We start from the raw sequence: 19300 nt of genomic DNA, 5'->3' as shown, positions 1-19300 counted from the left end.
GATTGGCACCTAAAGTAATTTTGCGTCGCAACTGTTTTAATGCGATTTAAAGTATTTTATAAATAGCATAAATCTGTGTTAGAACTAACATAAACTCTCAAAATGTATCTGATCAGTAATGCCGTTCGTTGAAGTTTTACGTGCTGAAGGAGACTAGAAGTTGTCAATTGAAAAAATAGGTCCCTCGTATGGTTGCAAATGCTAAGTGGCAGGGCAGATCTTCATTTTCGTAACAAGAAGGTACAATCTGTATAGACAGTGAAATTCCGTTACAACGAATACCAATACAACGAAATGTCCGTTTCAATGAAATGAATTTTAAAACTCAAAGTAATTGATGTTACCTTGATTGAATTCCGTTACAACAAAGCAAAATTTGTGAAACCCGTGAGGTTCGTTCTAACGGGATTTCACTGCGCAAAGAAGATGGATGTTTCTTACTTTCTTTGTACGCAATGCCAGGGAGGGCCCATATCACCTTCAGCCTTGAAATTTAATACAAAACTGAACGCATCCCGAGTGTTTGCAAAACCTTTTTTACTTCCTTTTACAAAAAAGGAAGTATTGTATTCGCAAAAAAAATTTCACTCAAAAATCGGACTTAATTTCCATTTTGCTCACCTCCGAATGAATGTTGAGGTTATTTTTCAACCCGACCACACGTGGATATATGCCTAGGAACGTACAGACACCCGAAATATCCATTTTGACGATCCCCGAGTTAATTACAACGAGCTTTCTCGTGACGTCTGCATGTACGTATGTATGTGCTTATGTGTGTATGTATGTCGCATAACTCAAGAACGGAATGTCCTAGAAAGTTGAAATTTGGTAATTAGACTGCTAGTGGGGTCTAGTTGTGCACCTCCCTTTTGGTTGCATTCGGATGTTCCTAAGGGGGTCTTTTGCTCCTTTTTGGAGGGAAATCATTGTTAATTTCGATGTAAACTCAAGTGGTGTACTAATTTGGCTGACACTTGGCGATAAATTGTCAGTCTTTTGGTCGCCACATTTTATCGCCAACTTGGTGACAAATTTGGCAATTTTTTTTTGAGCAATCACGATTGCTTATTGCTTTCATTTGACTGTCCTTGACGTTCCGGTTCCTTTTTCAGCTTGGACCAGGGCTGCAGCACCACCGTCCACCGGCGGCGGCGCGGCTGCTCCTGACCACTGTCCCCGGAATCCACTTTTGCTGGGCGGTGGCGTCCATGTCCTACACACGCATGCGCATATACACTCCCCTACGTGCGCACGCCTTTACACACATACGCACGCCTACGTGCACACACGTAAGCCTACGCGCACAACTATACACACGTAACCACCCAGGAGGAGGGACATGCTTAGGGGGGGGGAGCCGTTTCTAGAAACAATAACTCTAATCAGTAGGGTCTTGTCGCAACTCGTGATTGCGAAAAACATAATTTGAATTCAAAGTTTCGGAATTCAAATTAGAATTAATTGGGGGAAGTAGGTCACAGATTTTACTTTTTTTTTAAAATTTTGTTTCGATTTGGACACTGGTGATATTCAGAGAGTAAACAATTCAATCACATTAAAATTGCCAATAATGGGAAAATGGTGGAGTAAAAAAAAGTCATGTAATGCACACAACAGCTTTTTTTTTTTTTTTGCAGTGTAATGTATTCCAATTTTAATCATTTTTGCACAAATCCAATCACATGAGAACGAAAAATACTTGCACAATTTAGAATTAAATATCGGTAGAAGCCCCTGATTTTTCTGCCTCAGATAAAATTTGTTCCAAGGTAATAAGAGCTGGAGTTATAACTGTTTTAAACTATTTTCATGCCAAAATGTAGATAAGCTTTTCATAGGAAATTCATCGTTGATCATTGTTATTGTTGAACAAAGTTTTTATTGAAATGTATCTCAAATTCTTAAAGTAATAATATAAATACAGTTTTGACACACAAACATTGATGAATGGCATGGATTAGTTGGATTAGACAAGAACACGACAGGATACTTATCCGAGCAACTGAACTTCTTTAGAGCTCCACTGCTACACTTTAAGGAGTATAATGGTTCTTTTTTGTGTTCAAGAGATCCCCGTTTCGAATGTTGCCCGAGCCTTTTAGTCGCTTTTAGGAAAAGTTTTGAATGTAAAAAATCATGAATCATGTTTAAATATCTTTTCGTAAAACTGAGTAAAATTGAAAAATGAAAAATAAATTTATAGTTTAAAAAACTAAAAAAACACGCTTTTGTATAAATATGAAAATAATAAAAATACAGGCTTGTAAATATACAGGCGAACTAAAAGACGTTTTAATTTTCTATTACGGGCAAAGCCGTGCGGGTACCACTAGTCTTTACTAATAACAAAGCTGTAAGTCTCTCTGTCGGGATCTCTGTCGGTCAGGATCTCTGTGACGCGCCACGCGCATAGCGCCTAGACAGTTCGACCGATTTTCATGAAATTTGGCGCAAAGTTAGTTTGTAGCATGGGGGTGTGCACCTCGAAGCGATTTTTTGAAAATTCGATGTGGTTCTTTTTCTATTCCAATTTTGAGAACAAAATTATCGTAAGATGGACGAGTAAATTACGAAATTATCATAACGTAGAACGGTAACATGGGCACAAGCCAATTGGCGAGATACGAAATTATCATAACGTGGAACCATAACATGGGTACAAGCCAATTGGCGGGAAAATTCACCATACATTAATTGTAAATATACAGGCGAACCAAAAGACCTTTTGATTTTTCTATTACGGGCAAAGCCGTGCGGGTACCACTAGTAAGAAATAAATAAGCTGTCACGTGCGGGACAAAATGGCGGATTTTCCGTGGAATGGCCCCAAAACAAAAAGCAATCGGAAGATCTCTCCCGAACTCCTTCAAAAGAAGACAACACATTGTGAGGAATTATTCGGTCCCAGTTGGAAAGCTTTCAGGAACAGAAGGATAGCAGTTTTTATTTTTCCTCTTCTTCAAGTCAGTCAAAATGAGGTAGGGGCCCTAGACAAGCGGCGACGCTGGGCTATTAATATCCCCATCTTCCCCTGTGCGCCATATTTGGCAGTGGATGCAGAGGACGACGACACATGCTGCAAAAAGGGGAAAAATTTATTCTTAAATTGGAAAACAAGGCAGACGGTTTCCGAGTTTGCGGAACGAATTCCAGCGTTGTTTTGAAAAATAGTAATTTGCTTGTTGATGAGGCTTTAATATGTGAGATCCATTCTGAATGCGTTACGGGTGTTAAAAATTCGAAATTAGGCATTTGTGGAAAATTAGTTGCATTTTTAAAAAAAATACCTTGTTATGTACATACAGTAGAATTCTGTAATTATTCGAATCAGTTTATTCTAAAAACAACAATTTCAAAAAGGATGAGAATGTACTCAAATTTGAGCATATCTAAGGGTTAAAATGCTTCCGACTAAGTGGTATTCAAGTTTGAAACATTCAAATGCTCAAAACAACATATGCTCGTTTTTAAGGTATTTGTGCTCATTTTTGAATATTTAATAATTTAAAAATTGAGCATTAAACGAGTTATGTAACTCATTTTTGAGTATGATAAAATTCAGCACACTATTTGAAAACATGGATACTCATATTTGAAACAAAAGGCTTCAAGAAAATTTGAAAGTATGAATGTACTCATTTTTGTAAACTTCATTTTTCTCAGTGTCATCATACCCTATTCGGATAGTCAAAAATTCGGATAATTGAATGTTTTCCGAAAAAGAGTTTCTTTTGATGAACTATTGTGTGTTTGAAAAAATGGGAAGAAAAACAATCTGTTTTTAAAGAAGGAGAGCTTTTAATTAATCAATTGAAAATTCAACACTTTTACTTAGTAAGCGTACTTACAAGGGTTGTACATTAGTACAGTGTGTACGCACCGTACTTGAATGTTCAAGCAATGAAAATCATTCCTTGCTGAATACATCAATCAAATTAAACTGTTTGTCTGGTTTGGCGGAGGGAATAGCGCGTATACAAATCATTATTTTGCAATAAGTTATCGATTTCTTTTCCCTCAAGTTCTGAAAGCGGTTAGTATAGTCGGAATTCCGGACAGTAAGAGTTCGGATAATTGGAATTCTACTGTATATGTTCGAATGTTGTTTATTTATGGGCAATTGACTCAACTTCAATGAAATGCATATAAATTTATTTGATTTTCGGAAACAATATTTGAATAATATTATTTGCTTAGTAACGAACGTATCTCATAAAAGAGGTCCATTACTGAGCCAAAAACCATGATACAAACATTGTTTCTATAAATCTTCCATAAATAGTAGAATCCATGTTACTTAGGTAATTCATTCAACGAAACGAAAATCTCATATGCCCGGAGTCTTTGTAGTAATTTTCAAATTTATAATTATGTGTATTTTGATTCACCGTATCTTGAAGGTTTTTTTACGAATACTTTATTTGTTTTTTCTTTTAAAAAACGAAGTCTTTTCGAAATAATTTTTAAAGGTTTTTTTTCCCTTGAAGTTTTTGTTTGAAGGGTTTTTTTTTTCTTAATAGGGTTTTTGAAGAGTTTTTTTCCCCTTGAAGTTTTTATTTTTTGAAAGGTTTTTCCCTTGATTTTTTTTGAAGGATTTTCTTTTTGGAGGGGTTTTTTCTTTGAAGGTTTTTTTTCTAAAAGGGTTTTTGTGTGTGTTTGTGTGTTTTCACGACTTTGTTCAGCTGACTAAAAACTTACATTCTGATGCCTGTAAAACAATGTATTGTTACAAATTCTGTAAATAGTAATTATTTTTTATGATTAATTTTTTGTAATCTGGCTAAATTTGACGTTTATTCTATTATCTTTCAGCTAAAATTGTCTTAGTAACGTAACCTGTAAATAGTTTCATGTAATGAATATACAACCCCCTTACATTCTAATGAGGTATACGGTCTCTCCATTTCTGAAAGATAAGATTTGTGAAAGGAATAAAAAGAAAAAACGAGAAATTGGTTGAATGTAATCGAAATATCCCAATGGAATATTGTGGAAACTTTTCAAGGATTTATAAATAGCATCCACGGCGTAAAGAGTTAGTCTCGTTTTTGACGTTGTTCTGGAAAGTGTGTATTTGCGCTGTGTTTGTGCATATTTTGATGTAAATACGTGTGTGACCGTTGAGTTTACGGTGTTAATTTATATTTGCCAAATTGCTTTGGTTGATCTAGCAGTTGCTAAGGATATTTCTTGTACATAGTTGTAAATAAATCTCCTGTATTTTTCTCAAGAACTGTGTCGTCATTAAAGAATTTCTTGAAGTAGCTGGACTCATAACAGTATGCTCCTTCGTAGATCATCAAAGGCCTGGGGTAAAACTTTTCTCAGGGCTGCTCCGGAGTTTCGGCGATTTTAACTGACGAATTCAGTTTTTTATTAACCATGCGGTAAACATAAGTTTGAACTTGCCTGGTGCAATCAAAAACTAAAAAAAAAAAAAAAATTAATTTGAATTTTGACATCTTGAATTCAAATTATGTTTTTCGCAATCACGAGTGTGTGTATGTAGGCATGTGTATTTGTGGGGGGGGGGTGTTTTTGTGAACGGGGTATGTGTGTTTGTGTCTGTGTGCTGGAATAAGTGTGGGGGGTTGGGGGTATGTGTATGTGAGTGTGGGGGGTATGTGTATGTGTGTGTGGGGGGTATGTGTATGTGTGTGTAGGCATATGTGTTTGTGTCTGTGTGCAGGCAGGAATGTGTGGGTAGTTGTGTGTATGTGTGTGTATGTATGCGTATGTGTATGTTGGCATATGTGTTTGTGTCTGTGTGCAGGCATGAATGTGTGGGTAGTTGTGTGTATGCGTGTGTGTTTGTGTGTGTATGTGTTTGTGTGTGTAGGTGTATGTGTGTGTAGGTGTATGTGTGTAGGTGTATGTGTGTGTAGGTGTATGTGTGTAGGTGTATGTGTGTATGTGTTTGTGTGTGTGTGTGTATATATGCGCGCGTGTGTGTGTAGTTGTGTATGTATGCGCGTGTGTGTAGGACATGGATGCAACCTGGAGACGGCTTTCGCTATAGGTGCAGCATCGTGAGCAGCCCGCCTGTCCACGGTGATGGTGCAGAGGGTGGTGGTGGGAAAAACCAAAGGAACGTCAAAAACAGTCAAATGAAAGCAATAAGCAATCTTGATTGCTCAATAAAGACATCATTTACGGTGCTATTAGGTTTATTCGGATAATCTCAGAATGAACAACAAATAAATTAAAAAGAAAATAATAAATAAGTACCATGAATTATATTCCAGAATAATACCACAACATTAAAGGAAAAAATAATTTCATCTCGTATAATTTCACAATATACAGAAATCTTGCACTTGGTATTTCATAACCATAAATATACAGTTCAAAGAAATCATAAAATTTCCCTCTGTATATAATAAAAACCTATGTAAAAACATCATTAACAACGAACTCACTCATTATAAATCAACAAACTCAAACACTGTTATGAATAAAAACGTAAATAAAAACATAATGAGTAACCGCACATAATGTACATACACACACATTTCAAACAAAGAAAAAAATCAATGATTCACTCATCCTAGAACAAAACGACCTAAATCACATCTAAATAAAATTCATCTACATAATAATAAGAACAATAGCTAAAAAATATTAACCAGACGCAAAATACAACTTAGTTTTTCTTTGGTATAAAAATTGAACTAGTGTATAAATTTTTTCCTTAAATGTGGCTAATCTAACGCTTCAGCTTTGGTCAAATATATTATCATTACAAAATAACTCAAATTAAGTACAAAAATCTTGATATGGATAATATGACAATAGTACAAAATTTATAAACTTTCTACCTCATTTCTTTTACAATGTATAAATATAGTCAAAATAAGTACAGTTCCTTCTTTTATAAAATCAGCAACATATATTACATTCCGTACTGCAATATACAATATATTTTTATATAATCAAGTGCTATTTTTACATACTTTTTTTTTATCAAATAGCAGTTAAAAGAACAGCGCAGAAAAGTTTCATATTTTCTTGCATTCCTAACAGTTTCTCCTGGTATTTTTTGTCGTTGTGATTTAAAACAAGTGTGCACAAAGGGAGTGTTGGTAATATACCTTTGAGAAACCACTGTGCTTAATAACACACTAAGTTAAATAACAATAAATAAAGATATAGTTGTGTTAGTTTGTAGTAGCAATATTTAAAAGCTAGTATTGAATATTGTTATTGGTTCTAAGATTGGCCTTTAAAATACTTTCGTTTTTTAACAGAAAAATTATTTGTGTGTTATATATGGTTCTAAATTCTATTGAATCGGCTATTATGAAAATTCAGTCAATATTTTGTAATTTAAAAAAAATGTGTGAATCTAAAACAAATAATAATTTCAAATTTAATCTTCTGTTATCAAATTTATTGGCATGAAGAGAAATCAGCTCAAAATGTTTCGTATACTTTATTAGGAATGGCTTCTTTATAAATTGTTTCTCTTAATTAGTCTTCGAAGTTTGAAAAAAATTAATAAGAAATATAATAATAATGTTAATGGGGTCGTTTACAAAATTTTAAAAGTATTTTTTTCTGAAAGAGCATGCTTAAAAACATAGGATCTGACCATTTTTTAAATAATTTGTTTAAGTTCAATACTTTTAAAAAATTACTTAAAGCTTCCGCTTTCATTGTTTACATTTCTTGCTGATGACATCACAAGAGATAAAGGCCATTCTATGTTGCCATTCACAGAGCAAAATCTTTAATTCGCATTTTTACTCACTTGTATTAGCAACGATATGGTTGATAGCAAGCGTAAAGCGCAATTTTAATTCGCTTCTTGATTATCATAACGTGGAAACGCGGCACAAAGTTGCGCCAAAGAGCATCATTTGTGACGTCATCAAGCCCACGCATTGTTTGCACAATCGGACATTTAAAAAAAATAATTAAAAATAACTGTTGAGAGAATGAAAGTATTTTCTATGTTAATGTTATTTGTTTTGCTTACTCTATCAATTTCAGTGACTAAAAGTAGTATTTTTGACTGAAGGAAACAACCCCATTACGAGAAAATAGTTAGTTTTGGTAAAATTAATTGGTTTGATTAATTACAATCACTATTTGATATTTTTTAACCATGTGATTTTATGTATAATATTTTTTTTTTACGTGAACGATATCACCCAGTAGTACTGTAAAATATTCTAGCTGCACATATGTTTTAAATATTTAAATAGTTTATGTAACTAAATATGTCTTGGTATGGACAGTTCCAGACCTACGTAGGCTGAAATATGCCAAACTAAACTTTCTGATGCATTCCAATGCATCGCAAAAATGTGAACATCTGTAAACAACATTAAAATAATTTAATAATAGCAATTTTGTTGTTACTTGGGTACTCTTCACGTTTTTTATGTACCCTGTCATTGCTTTTATTGGATACAGACATACATTGACTGTGTGTGTGTGTGTGGTGTTGTAACCAGAAAGCAAAAGTTTTAAAATAAAATCAGGGTACTTCAATTGCACGTATGCATGTTTATGGAAATGTGTTCTTACAACTTTCAATAAACATCAAGTAGTTGATTTCTTAGTCTTTTGAATTCATGTTTTTTTTTTCTTTTCGAAACAATTGTAAATTGACTAAAATCAAAATCAACCGTACAGAAAATAAGTATAACAGTAAACACGAAAGCCCAGTTACTGGACGCGCCGACAGTAATATCCCACAGTTTTACACTTTTCACACAAATGCTGAGGGTGTTCTTTGCTTTGATCCGATACGTCCAAGCCATCCGGTTTTTCTAAAGGTCTCTGAAAGATAAAAACAGTTATTTAGTTGCTAGAAATCAGGTTGACTAGCTTCTGTTTATGACAAGTCCATTTTTTAATTATTTTTTTCCCAAATTTTAGATTTAATATTAAAACTATTATGCACAATATTTTTTCAGGCATAGAAGTTCAACATTTATTTTATGATTTTATTTAATGGCAATATTTGCTAAAATAAAATTGAATCGATTATTTATTTAGTTCTCTTCTAATAAGATCACCTTAAATTTCACATTTATCATAACATCCACAGTTAAATATACACGGATTGAAAGTTCCTACTTTGTAGAAAAAATTACTAGCATATGCATAAAACTTTTGCGCACTCATCTAAATTTTTTTTTTAATTATTTAGGATCGGTTGGGTGTAGTGATGGGCATAATTGAGTTCTCATAAACGAAATGCTCGATTATTCAAGATTATTCGAGAACTCGATTATCAAATCTCGAGTTCTCGAATATCAGATCCCGAGTTCTTGATTATCGGATCTCGAGTTCTAGATTATTACATCTCAAGTTCTCGATTATCACATCTCGAGTTCTCGATTATCACATCTCGAGTTCTCGATTATCACATCTCGAGTTCTCGATTATCACATCTCGAGTTCTCGATTATCACATCTCGAGTTCTCGATTATCACATCTCGAGTTCTCGATTAATCACATCTCGAGTTCTAGATTAATCACATCGCGAGTTCTAGATTATCACATCTCGAGATCTCGATTCAAAATGATCGAGAAATGAATCACTCGAGATCTAGATTCGAAAAGTGTCGACTGTCAATCGCTAGAGTTCTCGATTTCAAAAGATCACGATTATCAATCGCTCAAGTTCTCGATTTCAAAAGATCACGATTGTCAATCGCTCAATTTCTCGATTTCGAAAGATCTCGACTGTCAATCACTCGATTATCAGAAGTACTCGATTCCCGAGATCTCGATTATCAAAAAGTTCTCGATTATGCCCATCACTAGTTTGGTGGGGTAGTGGTTCGACCTAGGGGAGCTCTTGCGTCTTTGGCTGCGGGTTTGGAACCCACAATCGTTCATTTGGAACAGAGCTTTTGAATACTGTGGGTTTTTGAAAGGCAAAAAATCGTCAGCGTCAACGGTTCCACGTTATGATAATTTGGTAATTTACTCATCCACGTTATGATAATTTGCACGGTAAAATGCTCTTAAAATTGGAATTAAAAAGAAAAAAAATCGAATTTTCGAAAAATCGCTTCAAAGTGCCCCCCCCCCCCCCCATGCTACGAACTAATTCTGTGCCAAATTTCACGAAAATCGGTTGAACGGTCTAAGCGCTATGCGCGTAAATATACATCCAGACATCCAGAGACAGACTTTCAGCTTTATTATTAGTAAAGATTTAAATTGCAATTAAATTCTTATGGTACCTCACTTTTATACCACGCCGTAGACTGTACAATCAAAAACGGGAGTTGATTAAGGAATTGTCATTAGATTTTTTTTTCTTGCAAGTGGGGCTGCAGTTGAGGCACTGCCTTTTGCGGACCTAGTGCGATCCCCCGGCCTAGCAGCCCCTCTTTTACGTAGCACCACTATCGGTTCGATGCCGTTGCCAAGAGAATTTTGACGCCGAGTTTCCCCGCTGGATGGAAGCACCCGGGATCTATTCGATGCGAAACTGTACTTAATTTTTCCAAGTGAGACTCCATGCCAAACGAGTACTCGAGGAATCTTTAACATGCCGCATAATCATAACATGGACGCTGTAGATTTTCTGCATCTCGAAAATCCACCGACTGGAGCCAGGTTTAATCCTGCGCCTTCAGGCGTGAGGGGCTAGCATCTTAACCACTACACCACTCTGTCTGCCTTTGTTATTATAATGTTTCTGCTTTTACCCGTACCTTTTTGGAGCGACGACAGGAAAAAACATCCATAGAGCTGGTTTTGAAGTAAAATGGCGTTTTGGCAGTGGTGTTTGACCTGATTGAGAGGAATTTATTCCAAATCGCTTTGTGGAGTGATTTTGTAAGATAAAAAAAAGTCAAATTATTTAAAAAAAAAAAAACTTTTGAAAATTTATGGATTGAGCAGGTTGCTAAGCAGGATTGAGTTAATGCTTAACTCCTCAATTATTAGTTTTAATTCTACACTATACCAGTACAAGCCCATAAAACAAGAAAAGTCGTGATCATTTAAAAACGTTCAAACTAAAGTTCAAACTTTCTTAGATTGTTCTTTTATAGAAAAAAAAACGAAACTGCAGTCTCTGTACGTCACGGTTGGGCTGTCGGTATATTGCATGTACTCTTTAAGAAGCTTTTCTACGGACAGTAAGTTCACAGAGGAAGCATAATAAAAGGGGTTGCTTTAGTTTAGAAAAGTCGTGTTCATTAAAAAACGTTCAAACTAAAGTTTAAACTTTCTTAGATTGTTCTTTTATGAGAAAGCACCATATATTTGTATACACATTTCTTTGAACTAAAATACCCTTTAAATGAAAACTAAAGTTTGAACTTTCTTAGATTGTGCTTTCATGAAAGAAAGAAAAACATGTTGTTGATTTCCAGACTGATGAGTTCATAACAAAAACGAACCTGCAGTCTCTGTACGTCATGGTTGGGTTGTCAGTATATTGCATGTAGGGGAATGTTGGGCAAAGTGAAATGGTTAAGATGATTGAGATTTTTCATATTGAACAAATCGGAAATTTGCTTTGAAAATTACAGTACATAAAGAAAGAACATTCTATTCTGCAATAAAACTTGCGTACAACAGTATTTTTCATTTTTGGCAGTAAATTTGAGTCTTCAAAAAAAAAGTGGAAATTTCTCACTTTTTTGTGGGGGGGGGGGGCAAAGTGAAAAATGAAATATTTTTCTAATGAAATATTTTCTATTCGATTATTAAACATATTTTTAATCAAAAGAATAATTAAATAAAAGGTTTAATGAATAAATGAAAAGATAATGGAGCAATAAACGAATAATTAAATGAATAAATAAATTGATATAAGAAGAAAGATAAACGAAAGAGTACAAGAGTGAATGAATAAGAAAATAAGACAATGAAAGAATAAATAAGTGAATTACCGAATGAAGGAATGTAAATGAAATAATTAATAAATGAAAGCGTAAGTTATGAAACAAACTATTTTACTTTGCCCCTTCACTTTGCCCCGTATGTACTTGACTAATAGTACAATTTATTAAAAACACAATCCTAATATGAATTAAATTAATACTGCATTGAATATTAGGAGGTCTAAATTAATATTCAAAATGTTAATAACAGGAACTTTATCATTTTATAGTAACAAAATAATGTTTGACTTACAACAAAATATTACAATAAGAGTATCCATTTTCTAAAAATGCCTTTATTACCAAATGCTTTAATCTTCGTCAGTATTTTTTTCCTGACTGGAATAGACTACATATGGTACTACATAGTCAAACTAATATCAGATAGATGGAGCTAAAAGCGGAGTAAATATTTCACCATTTCACTTTGCCCCGCTATTTCACTTTGCCCCATGTTTCCCTACTCTTTAAGAAGATTTTCAACGGACAGTGAGTTCCCATGGGAAGTATAATCAAATGGATTATTTTATTATAAGACTAGCTGCGTTGCCCAGCTTTGCCCGGTCTATTTTAAAAACAAAAATTGTGTCAAGTAACGTATATTCAACAATCAGGCATAAATAAAAGAAAAAAAATCACCATGCAAAATTTCCCCTCCAAACAATGACGACAGATATTAAAATACTTTTTAGAAATTAAAATAAAATGAGATAAAATAATTTCAATAATAAACAATATAACAATTTCAATAAAATAATAATGGATTTAAAAAGCGTAACCATGGAAACACAAGGTAAAATAAGTTTCAGAATTGAAAATGAGAAAGATGGAAATAATGGATTCAAAAAGCGTTACCGTGGAAACGCAAAATAAAATGGTTGAAAACTTGAATAGAGAACAGATTTTTGAACTTCATTTAATTCGCTTGTAACTTTTTTTCTAATGGAGATAGAGGGTTAAACTTCCGACCGTAGGTCGAGTTAGATCTAGAGTAAAAAAAGTAGCTCTTTTCAATGGTGTCAAAAAGAAAACTGTAGGACAATTCCTTCACTTTTTATTGAAAAATTTAATGAAGAAAGTAGTGCCTAAATTTTAGCTAAGCCTAAACAAATTCGAGCTAAAAACCTAAATTACTCCCGCCGCAATTAAGTTAGAGCGTTGGAACAAATTGCGTAGAATGCGGAAAATTCTTCCCTTTCCAACGATATATAATATAACAAATTGCGAGTAATTTTTCACCCCATATTCGGGAATTTATGTGAAAATTGGGCCTAAATTGGAATGAAAAAAAGAACTATTCATCGAATTGTTTTCGAACTGATCTGCAAACCTTCTCAGGACTTAAAGCAACAAACTGTGAAAATTTCAGCGAAATCGGCCGGGTAGTTCACGAGTTTTGCGAGTTCAAACACACAGACGCTTTTTGGAGACTTCATTTTATACTATGTAGAGATTCTTTATTAGTCGACGTACCTGTTTGTGAGGATAGACATTGATGTGACACTTGATGCATTCCTGTCCCATGTTGGCCCAACTGTTGCCACTCATCCACTTCCTCTTGCATTTGGGGCACTTGTATTCCCCGAAGCACCGTTTCTTTCCCTGGTACGGCGTGAGTCCTTCACCCTTCGGTCTGGCCTGCGCACACAACACACAGTCCTGTAAGCAGAGGACTTAAGGTTCTCATTGCTTACAGATATTTCAAGGAGAAAATTACACGACAACATACAGGAAAAATATTTTAATGTTCAATGAAACAAAACCATCTTTTACTGACAAAATTACATAAACTTCCTTATTATTATCATTATATTTGTTATACATTATTTATGTTTGCGTTTTTCTAATGGGGCTGCAAACTGGCTCCTTTCTGCTTGCAGACTGCATTCTCAATATATTGGACCTCATTCTTTCACTTTTCACCACTAGCTGGGACTGCCATTACCTGACTTAAGGTTCACTGACTTAAAGTTATCATTGCTTACAGATATTTCAAGGAGAAAATTGCATGACAACATACAGTAAAAAAAGTTTTAATGCCCAATAAAACAAAACCATCTATTACTGACAAAATTACATAAACTGCATGGGTATTACAATTATGTTTGTTATGTTTATTCATTTATGTTTGGGTTTTTCTAATGAGGCTGCACACTGGCTCTTTTCTATTTGTAGACTGCATTCTCAAAGTATCGGAACAAATTCTTTCACTTTTCACCACTAGCTGTGACTGCCATTACCTGACTTAAGGTTCACTGACTTAAAGTTCTCATTGCTTACAGATATTTCAAGGAGAAAATTACATGACAACATACAGGGGGAAACATTTTTAATGCTCAATGAAACAAAACCATCTATTACTGACAAAATTACATAAACTGCCTGGTTATTATAATTATGTTTGTTATATTTATTTACTTATGTTTGGGTCTTTTACACTGGCTCCTTTCTATTTACAACTGCATTCTGAATGTATCGGAACCCATTCCTTCACTTTTTACCACTAGCTGTGACTGCCATTACCTGACTTAAGGTTCACTGACTTAAAGTTCTCATTGCTTACTGACATTTCAAGGAGAAAATTACATGACAACATACAAGGGAAAACATTTTTAATGCTCAATGAAACAAAACCATCTATTACCGACAAAATTACATAAACTGCCTGGTTATTATAATTATGTTTGTTATATTTATTTACTTATGTTTGGGTCTTTTACACTGGCTCCTTTCTATTTACAACTGCATTCTGAATGTATCGGAACCCATTCCTTCACTTTTTACCACTAGCTGTGACTGCCATTACCTGACTTAAGGTTCACTGACTTAAAGTTCTCATTGCTTACTGACATTTCAAGGAGAAAATTACATGACAACATACAGGGGAAAACATTTTTAATGCTCAATGAAACAAAACCATCTATTACTGACAAAATTACATAAACTGCCTGGGTATTATAATTATGTTTGTTATTTATGTTTGGGTTTTTCTAATGGGGCTGCACACTGGCTCCTTTCTATTGCAGACTGCATTCTCAATGTATCGGAACCCATTCTTTCACTTTTCACCGCTAGCGTGAACTGCAATTTCCGCGAAGATTTTGACACCTAGACTCCCACCAAATGGCTCAGACAATCTTGCTACATGGACACTGATAATTTTCTCCAACTTGAAATGCTCTGATTATGGCTTGGTTTTAACACCTGCGACATATATGCCACAGGTAACTGACAGACATTTTTTAAAGCAAAACAACTTGTAATATTCAACAAAAAATGTATTTTGTAAATACAACATTTTTCCGTGGAATATTGTGTTTTTACGTTGAATTCAATGGTATAGTTAAATTCTCAAGATACATTTTGGACGATTTAAAAAACAAAAATGTTATAACCATGGTAACTAACTGACATACTTCTTTTTAAAATGTTAGTCAGTTACCACATTTTTTATGAATATTTAAAAATTATCCAAAATGTATTTCGGAAATTCAATTATACCATTAAATTCAGCTTAAAAATTACAATATTCCAGTTGAAAAGATCGTTTGCAAAACATATATTTTGCGTTCTTTGTTACAAAATTGCTTCAAAAATGTCAGTCAGTTACTTATAGAATTGCCCAAAATGAAAGTGCCAAAATACTTATGTGCAAAATTTTGTGTTTTTATTAACATGCACAAGTATTGGCTGAGATCTAATACTTATCCAAGTAGCATCATTCCCAAATAATAGTAATTGCTGCTCTTTCTAAGTCTGTACACAAAAGTTTTCGTTTTGAAAAAACTTTGTATTCGAACATTCATAAATTTAACTTTCATGTTGCATTAAAATTTTAACGAAATCAGATTTATTTTTTCAACCACTTTCAAGAAGAAAATATGATTTACAGCAAAATTCTTCGAAAGTATCAACTTTTCTATTCTAATGTCAGTCAAAAAAGTAAATTCGTTCTTCCTGAGTGAATGAAATTGCCATTTGTGTGATAGAATTTAATTGAATTGCAAATGGTTCGCCTTTTGTACTACATATCGCTACGTACAGCTGTCACTGACAGACTTGGCATAACTTGTTTGACTTTGGAACTAACGTTTCTGAGGTTCTTTTCTTCGAAAAGAAGAATGTTTCGAGAATCGTTACTTCCAAAGATGTTATGTGCATTTTCCCCCCTTTTAGAATGTATTCCAAACTCTCACGTCGCTTCCAAGCTTTTTGAAAAAGCTACAAAAGGATTTGAACCGAAGGAAAGTGGTATTTTATGGATGACAAAGAGATTCAAATTGTGGGGAAAATATGGTATGATTAAGATTTTAAGATGTTTGAAAAAATAAGCGCAGTTAAAATCTGATGCGTTGAAACTTCTAGCAAAAGGATTTAACAGTTTGTTTTAATTCATTTGTTATTATTTGGTATAATTAGTTTTCACTTATACATGCAAAATGTATTTTTGCAACATATTTACTTTTTAATGTTTCAAATGAACTATTTCTGTTGTATACAAAGGTTAAACCAGTCGTGTACAACTTACAGTCAGTGGACCACATGCGGCCAGCAAAGCTAAGCTGACTCGTATGGCCCGTTGTTTGTTTGTTTGCTTTTTTTTCTATGTTTCAAAAATTAAATTCACGATTATTCACAATTTATAAACATTAGGAGGAAAAGATTCAGACATTAATTTCTGGACAACAGAGGCACACTTCGAATTAATAACATATACATCAAGCAATGATAACAACTTCTTAATTTCTAATTTTCTTTAACTGTCTTTGCTTTACCATGCTATCTTAAAAACTAAAATATTTTTCATTTTTTTTATTTATTTTTTTTATTTTATTTTTATTTATTTATTTTTTTTTTCATTTATTTATTTATTTTTATTTATTTATTTACTTATTTATTTATTGTTATCGCTTGTGAGAACCATCTTGTGAAACTTAGGAATAAAACCTGGAGTAAGGGGAAAAAAAGTCAGTCACCGATAGGATAAACAAAACTGAACATTGCGTTGAATGCATAAAAACATTTTAGTGATGGGTAAATGACTAGCTATGGACGGACAACTAGTAATGGGCGGGTTTGTCTTGCGTTGTTCAATATCAAGTTTGGTATCTATATTCCAAGTACGCCATCAGTGGGTTGGTTCTCTAAATAGCATCTTTCAAGAAGACCCCCACCACATTTTTTCCAAGCACACTTTTTCTTGGTTTTTTTTTTAAACTTCAAAACACAAGGATTTTTTTTTAAACTTCCAACAAACACGGGTTTTTTTCTTCTAAATACACGGTTTTTTTTTTTCTTCCAACACATGTTTTTTCTTTTAACTTCCAAACACACGTTTTTTAATTATGTTAGTGTTCTTCAGTCACCAAAAGGGTTTTTTTTTTCATTTAAATTTTTGAAGGGTTTTTTTTTCTTTATGACTTGACATCGCTGTTTTTATCAAATAGCAGTTTTATTGGTACGTGCTCATCCATTTACTTTTTTCTACTATTAAGATGTTTAATATTCTTGAAAGCTAACATGACTATAAGTAATCAATTAAAAGTAAGTATTTAAATTTCTTACTTATGCACGTATATACGAGGCAGTTAAAAGTTAAGAGATGTGTGTGAACTTTTTAACGTTTTGTGTAAAACGCGTTTAAAATTCAGATTATATAGTACATGATATAAGTCACGACCATAATATACGACTATAATTAATTTTTGGGCCATCATTACGCAACATTTTTTAAATGATTCGCAACTCCAACAAACTATAGGTGGCGTTGCAGCCACCGTCTAATGGCGGATGAAAAAGGTAAAACAAACGCACGCCGTATCGCAGAAAATGTTAATAAGGCTAGTAATTTTTGTTTGTATGCATGACTTTTTTGTTTTATTCTTTTTAAATCAATTTTCAAAGTCTTGTGGACATTCTGGTCCATGTAAAAAGCAGTGAGAATTCGAGAAACATTACTAAACATTAGAAATTAATACAAATTTCGTAGTTCGTAGTTGTAAGCAGCCATTTCCACGATGTTGAATTCGAAATTTATCAATTCTTGATTAAACTCATTTTTATTGTAGTCATATGAACACTATAAATATTTCATATAAATAAACCTTTGTTTATCAGTGTTATCAAAAGAGGAAGATAAAAGTTCTTCGTTTTGTTTGGCTAGCGCTAATTGTTTTACATTCGGTTTCGTATGTTTCTAATTTCTGAATTATGATTTAATTCTGTCATGCAGCATCAATAAAATTCTCACGGATACATGGCGGTAGTTTTCTTTTTAATTGATCTTCCATTATTTCTGTAAACTTATCGAATTCGGTTATCTTCCTACCATTTTAATCCACACATGATAAAAAATAAAAATGGTTTACAACTGACATGCAAAATCTCGCCAAGTATTCTTTGCTTGCACAATACTAAAACTATAACCCTAAACTATAATCGTACTATTTTGGTGATGGAAATTCTCAGCGTTAAACATTTTTCATTCCGTTCTAAGATAATATATTTAAGAAAATATTTTTCATACTATTCTTCTTTTGAGCTTAAGATTAAGGGGAAAAAACATATTCTTATAAATTCACACAAAACAATAAAAACATTTACCTGGTATAAAGTTATCCTCTTCCAAAAAAAAAAAAAAGCTTCGAATAGACTTGCAAATGCGAAGTTTGTTAATCCAGAGTTTTCTTGTGATTAGGGTTTCACGCCATTTACGACAATCAACTCACTTTTTAGAGGGAAATAATAAAGACTAACATTATTTTGAGGAGCTCGAGAATACCATTAAGGGACAAAACACTTTCTATTGCTGAAAGCAATCCAAGACGCATCGAATGTGTTTATAAATACTCATAATAAACTGCCTATGTTTACGTCAACAGACATACGTGGAACGCAATGTTTTAGTTTTTTGGGCAGTTTTGTAAATCACCGCAAGGTAGCGTATTCGAGCGCTGGAGTTGCGAATTGTTGATAAAACAAATGTTAATTTTTTCAAACGATAAATAAAAATGCAGCAGTAGGATTTTTCTTTTTTATTTATTTATTTGCTTAATTAATTTTGTTATTGTTGCTTAGAAGGACCTTTAAAAAATGATTGATCGGTTTTTCATTTTTTAATTTTAAAAATGCTCAAATTGGCAAATCAAGATACTTTAAATTTAACAATATTGTAAGAAAAATAAGGGTTTTAAAATTGATGAACTTTTTTTTTTCTTTTTGTATTTTTTGAAATGGAATGACTTTAGCTAACATGACCGTTACTAGTTTTTAGTATGACCATAATGGAGAGGAGGAGACCATAACTTGTCAAACCAGTGTATTCCAATTTATTTGAAAAAAAAAACTATATAAAATTATACATTTTTTTAAAAATAATGAATAATAAAATATGCATAACTGAAAATTATTGAAAGTATCACTTCTATAAAAGATAA

The 19300-nt window shown here is 33.2% G+C and overlaps 1 protein-coding gene across 2 annotated transcripts in view; it reads right to left on the bottom strand.

The window, feature by feature from the left end:
• Positions 1-8405: 8405 nt before the first annotated feature.
• The window catches only part of LOC129220056 (zinc finger CCHC domain-containing protein 24-like), a 35736-nt gene continuing 24841 nt past the window's right edge, over positions 8406-19300 (bottom strand). Inside the window, exons 3-4 of one of the 2 annotated variants that reach the window (XM_054854397.1) lie at positions 13338-13502; positions 8406-8790 (exon numbers count right to left, since the gene is read on the bottom strand). In XM_054854397.1, the coding sequence (XP_054710372.1) occupies positions 8677-8790; positions 13338-13502 (279 nt within the window). In that variant the 3' untranslated portion in view covers positions 8406-8676. Of the gene's footprint in view, positions 8791-13337; positions 13524-19300 lie in introns of both variants that reach the window. The other variant, XM_054854396.1, reaches the window with a different exon arrangement.

This window comes from Uloborus diversus, chromosome 4 (assembly GCF_026930045.1).
Source record: "Uloborus diversus isolate 005 chromosome 4, Udiv.v.3.1, whole genome shotgun sequence".
Lineage (NCBI taxonomy): Eukaryota > Metazoa > Arthropoda > Arachnida > Araneae > Uloboridae > Uloborus > Uloborus diversus.
Note: the sequence above shows the minus strand (reverse complement) of the source record. Positions and strands in the feature narration are given on the sequence as shown.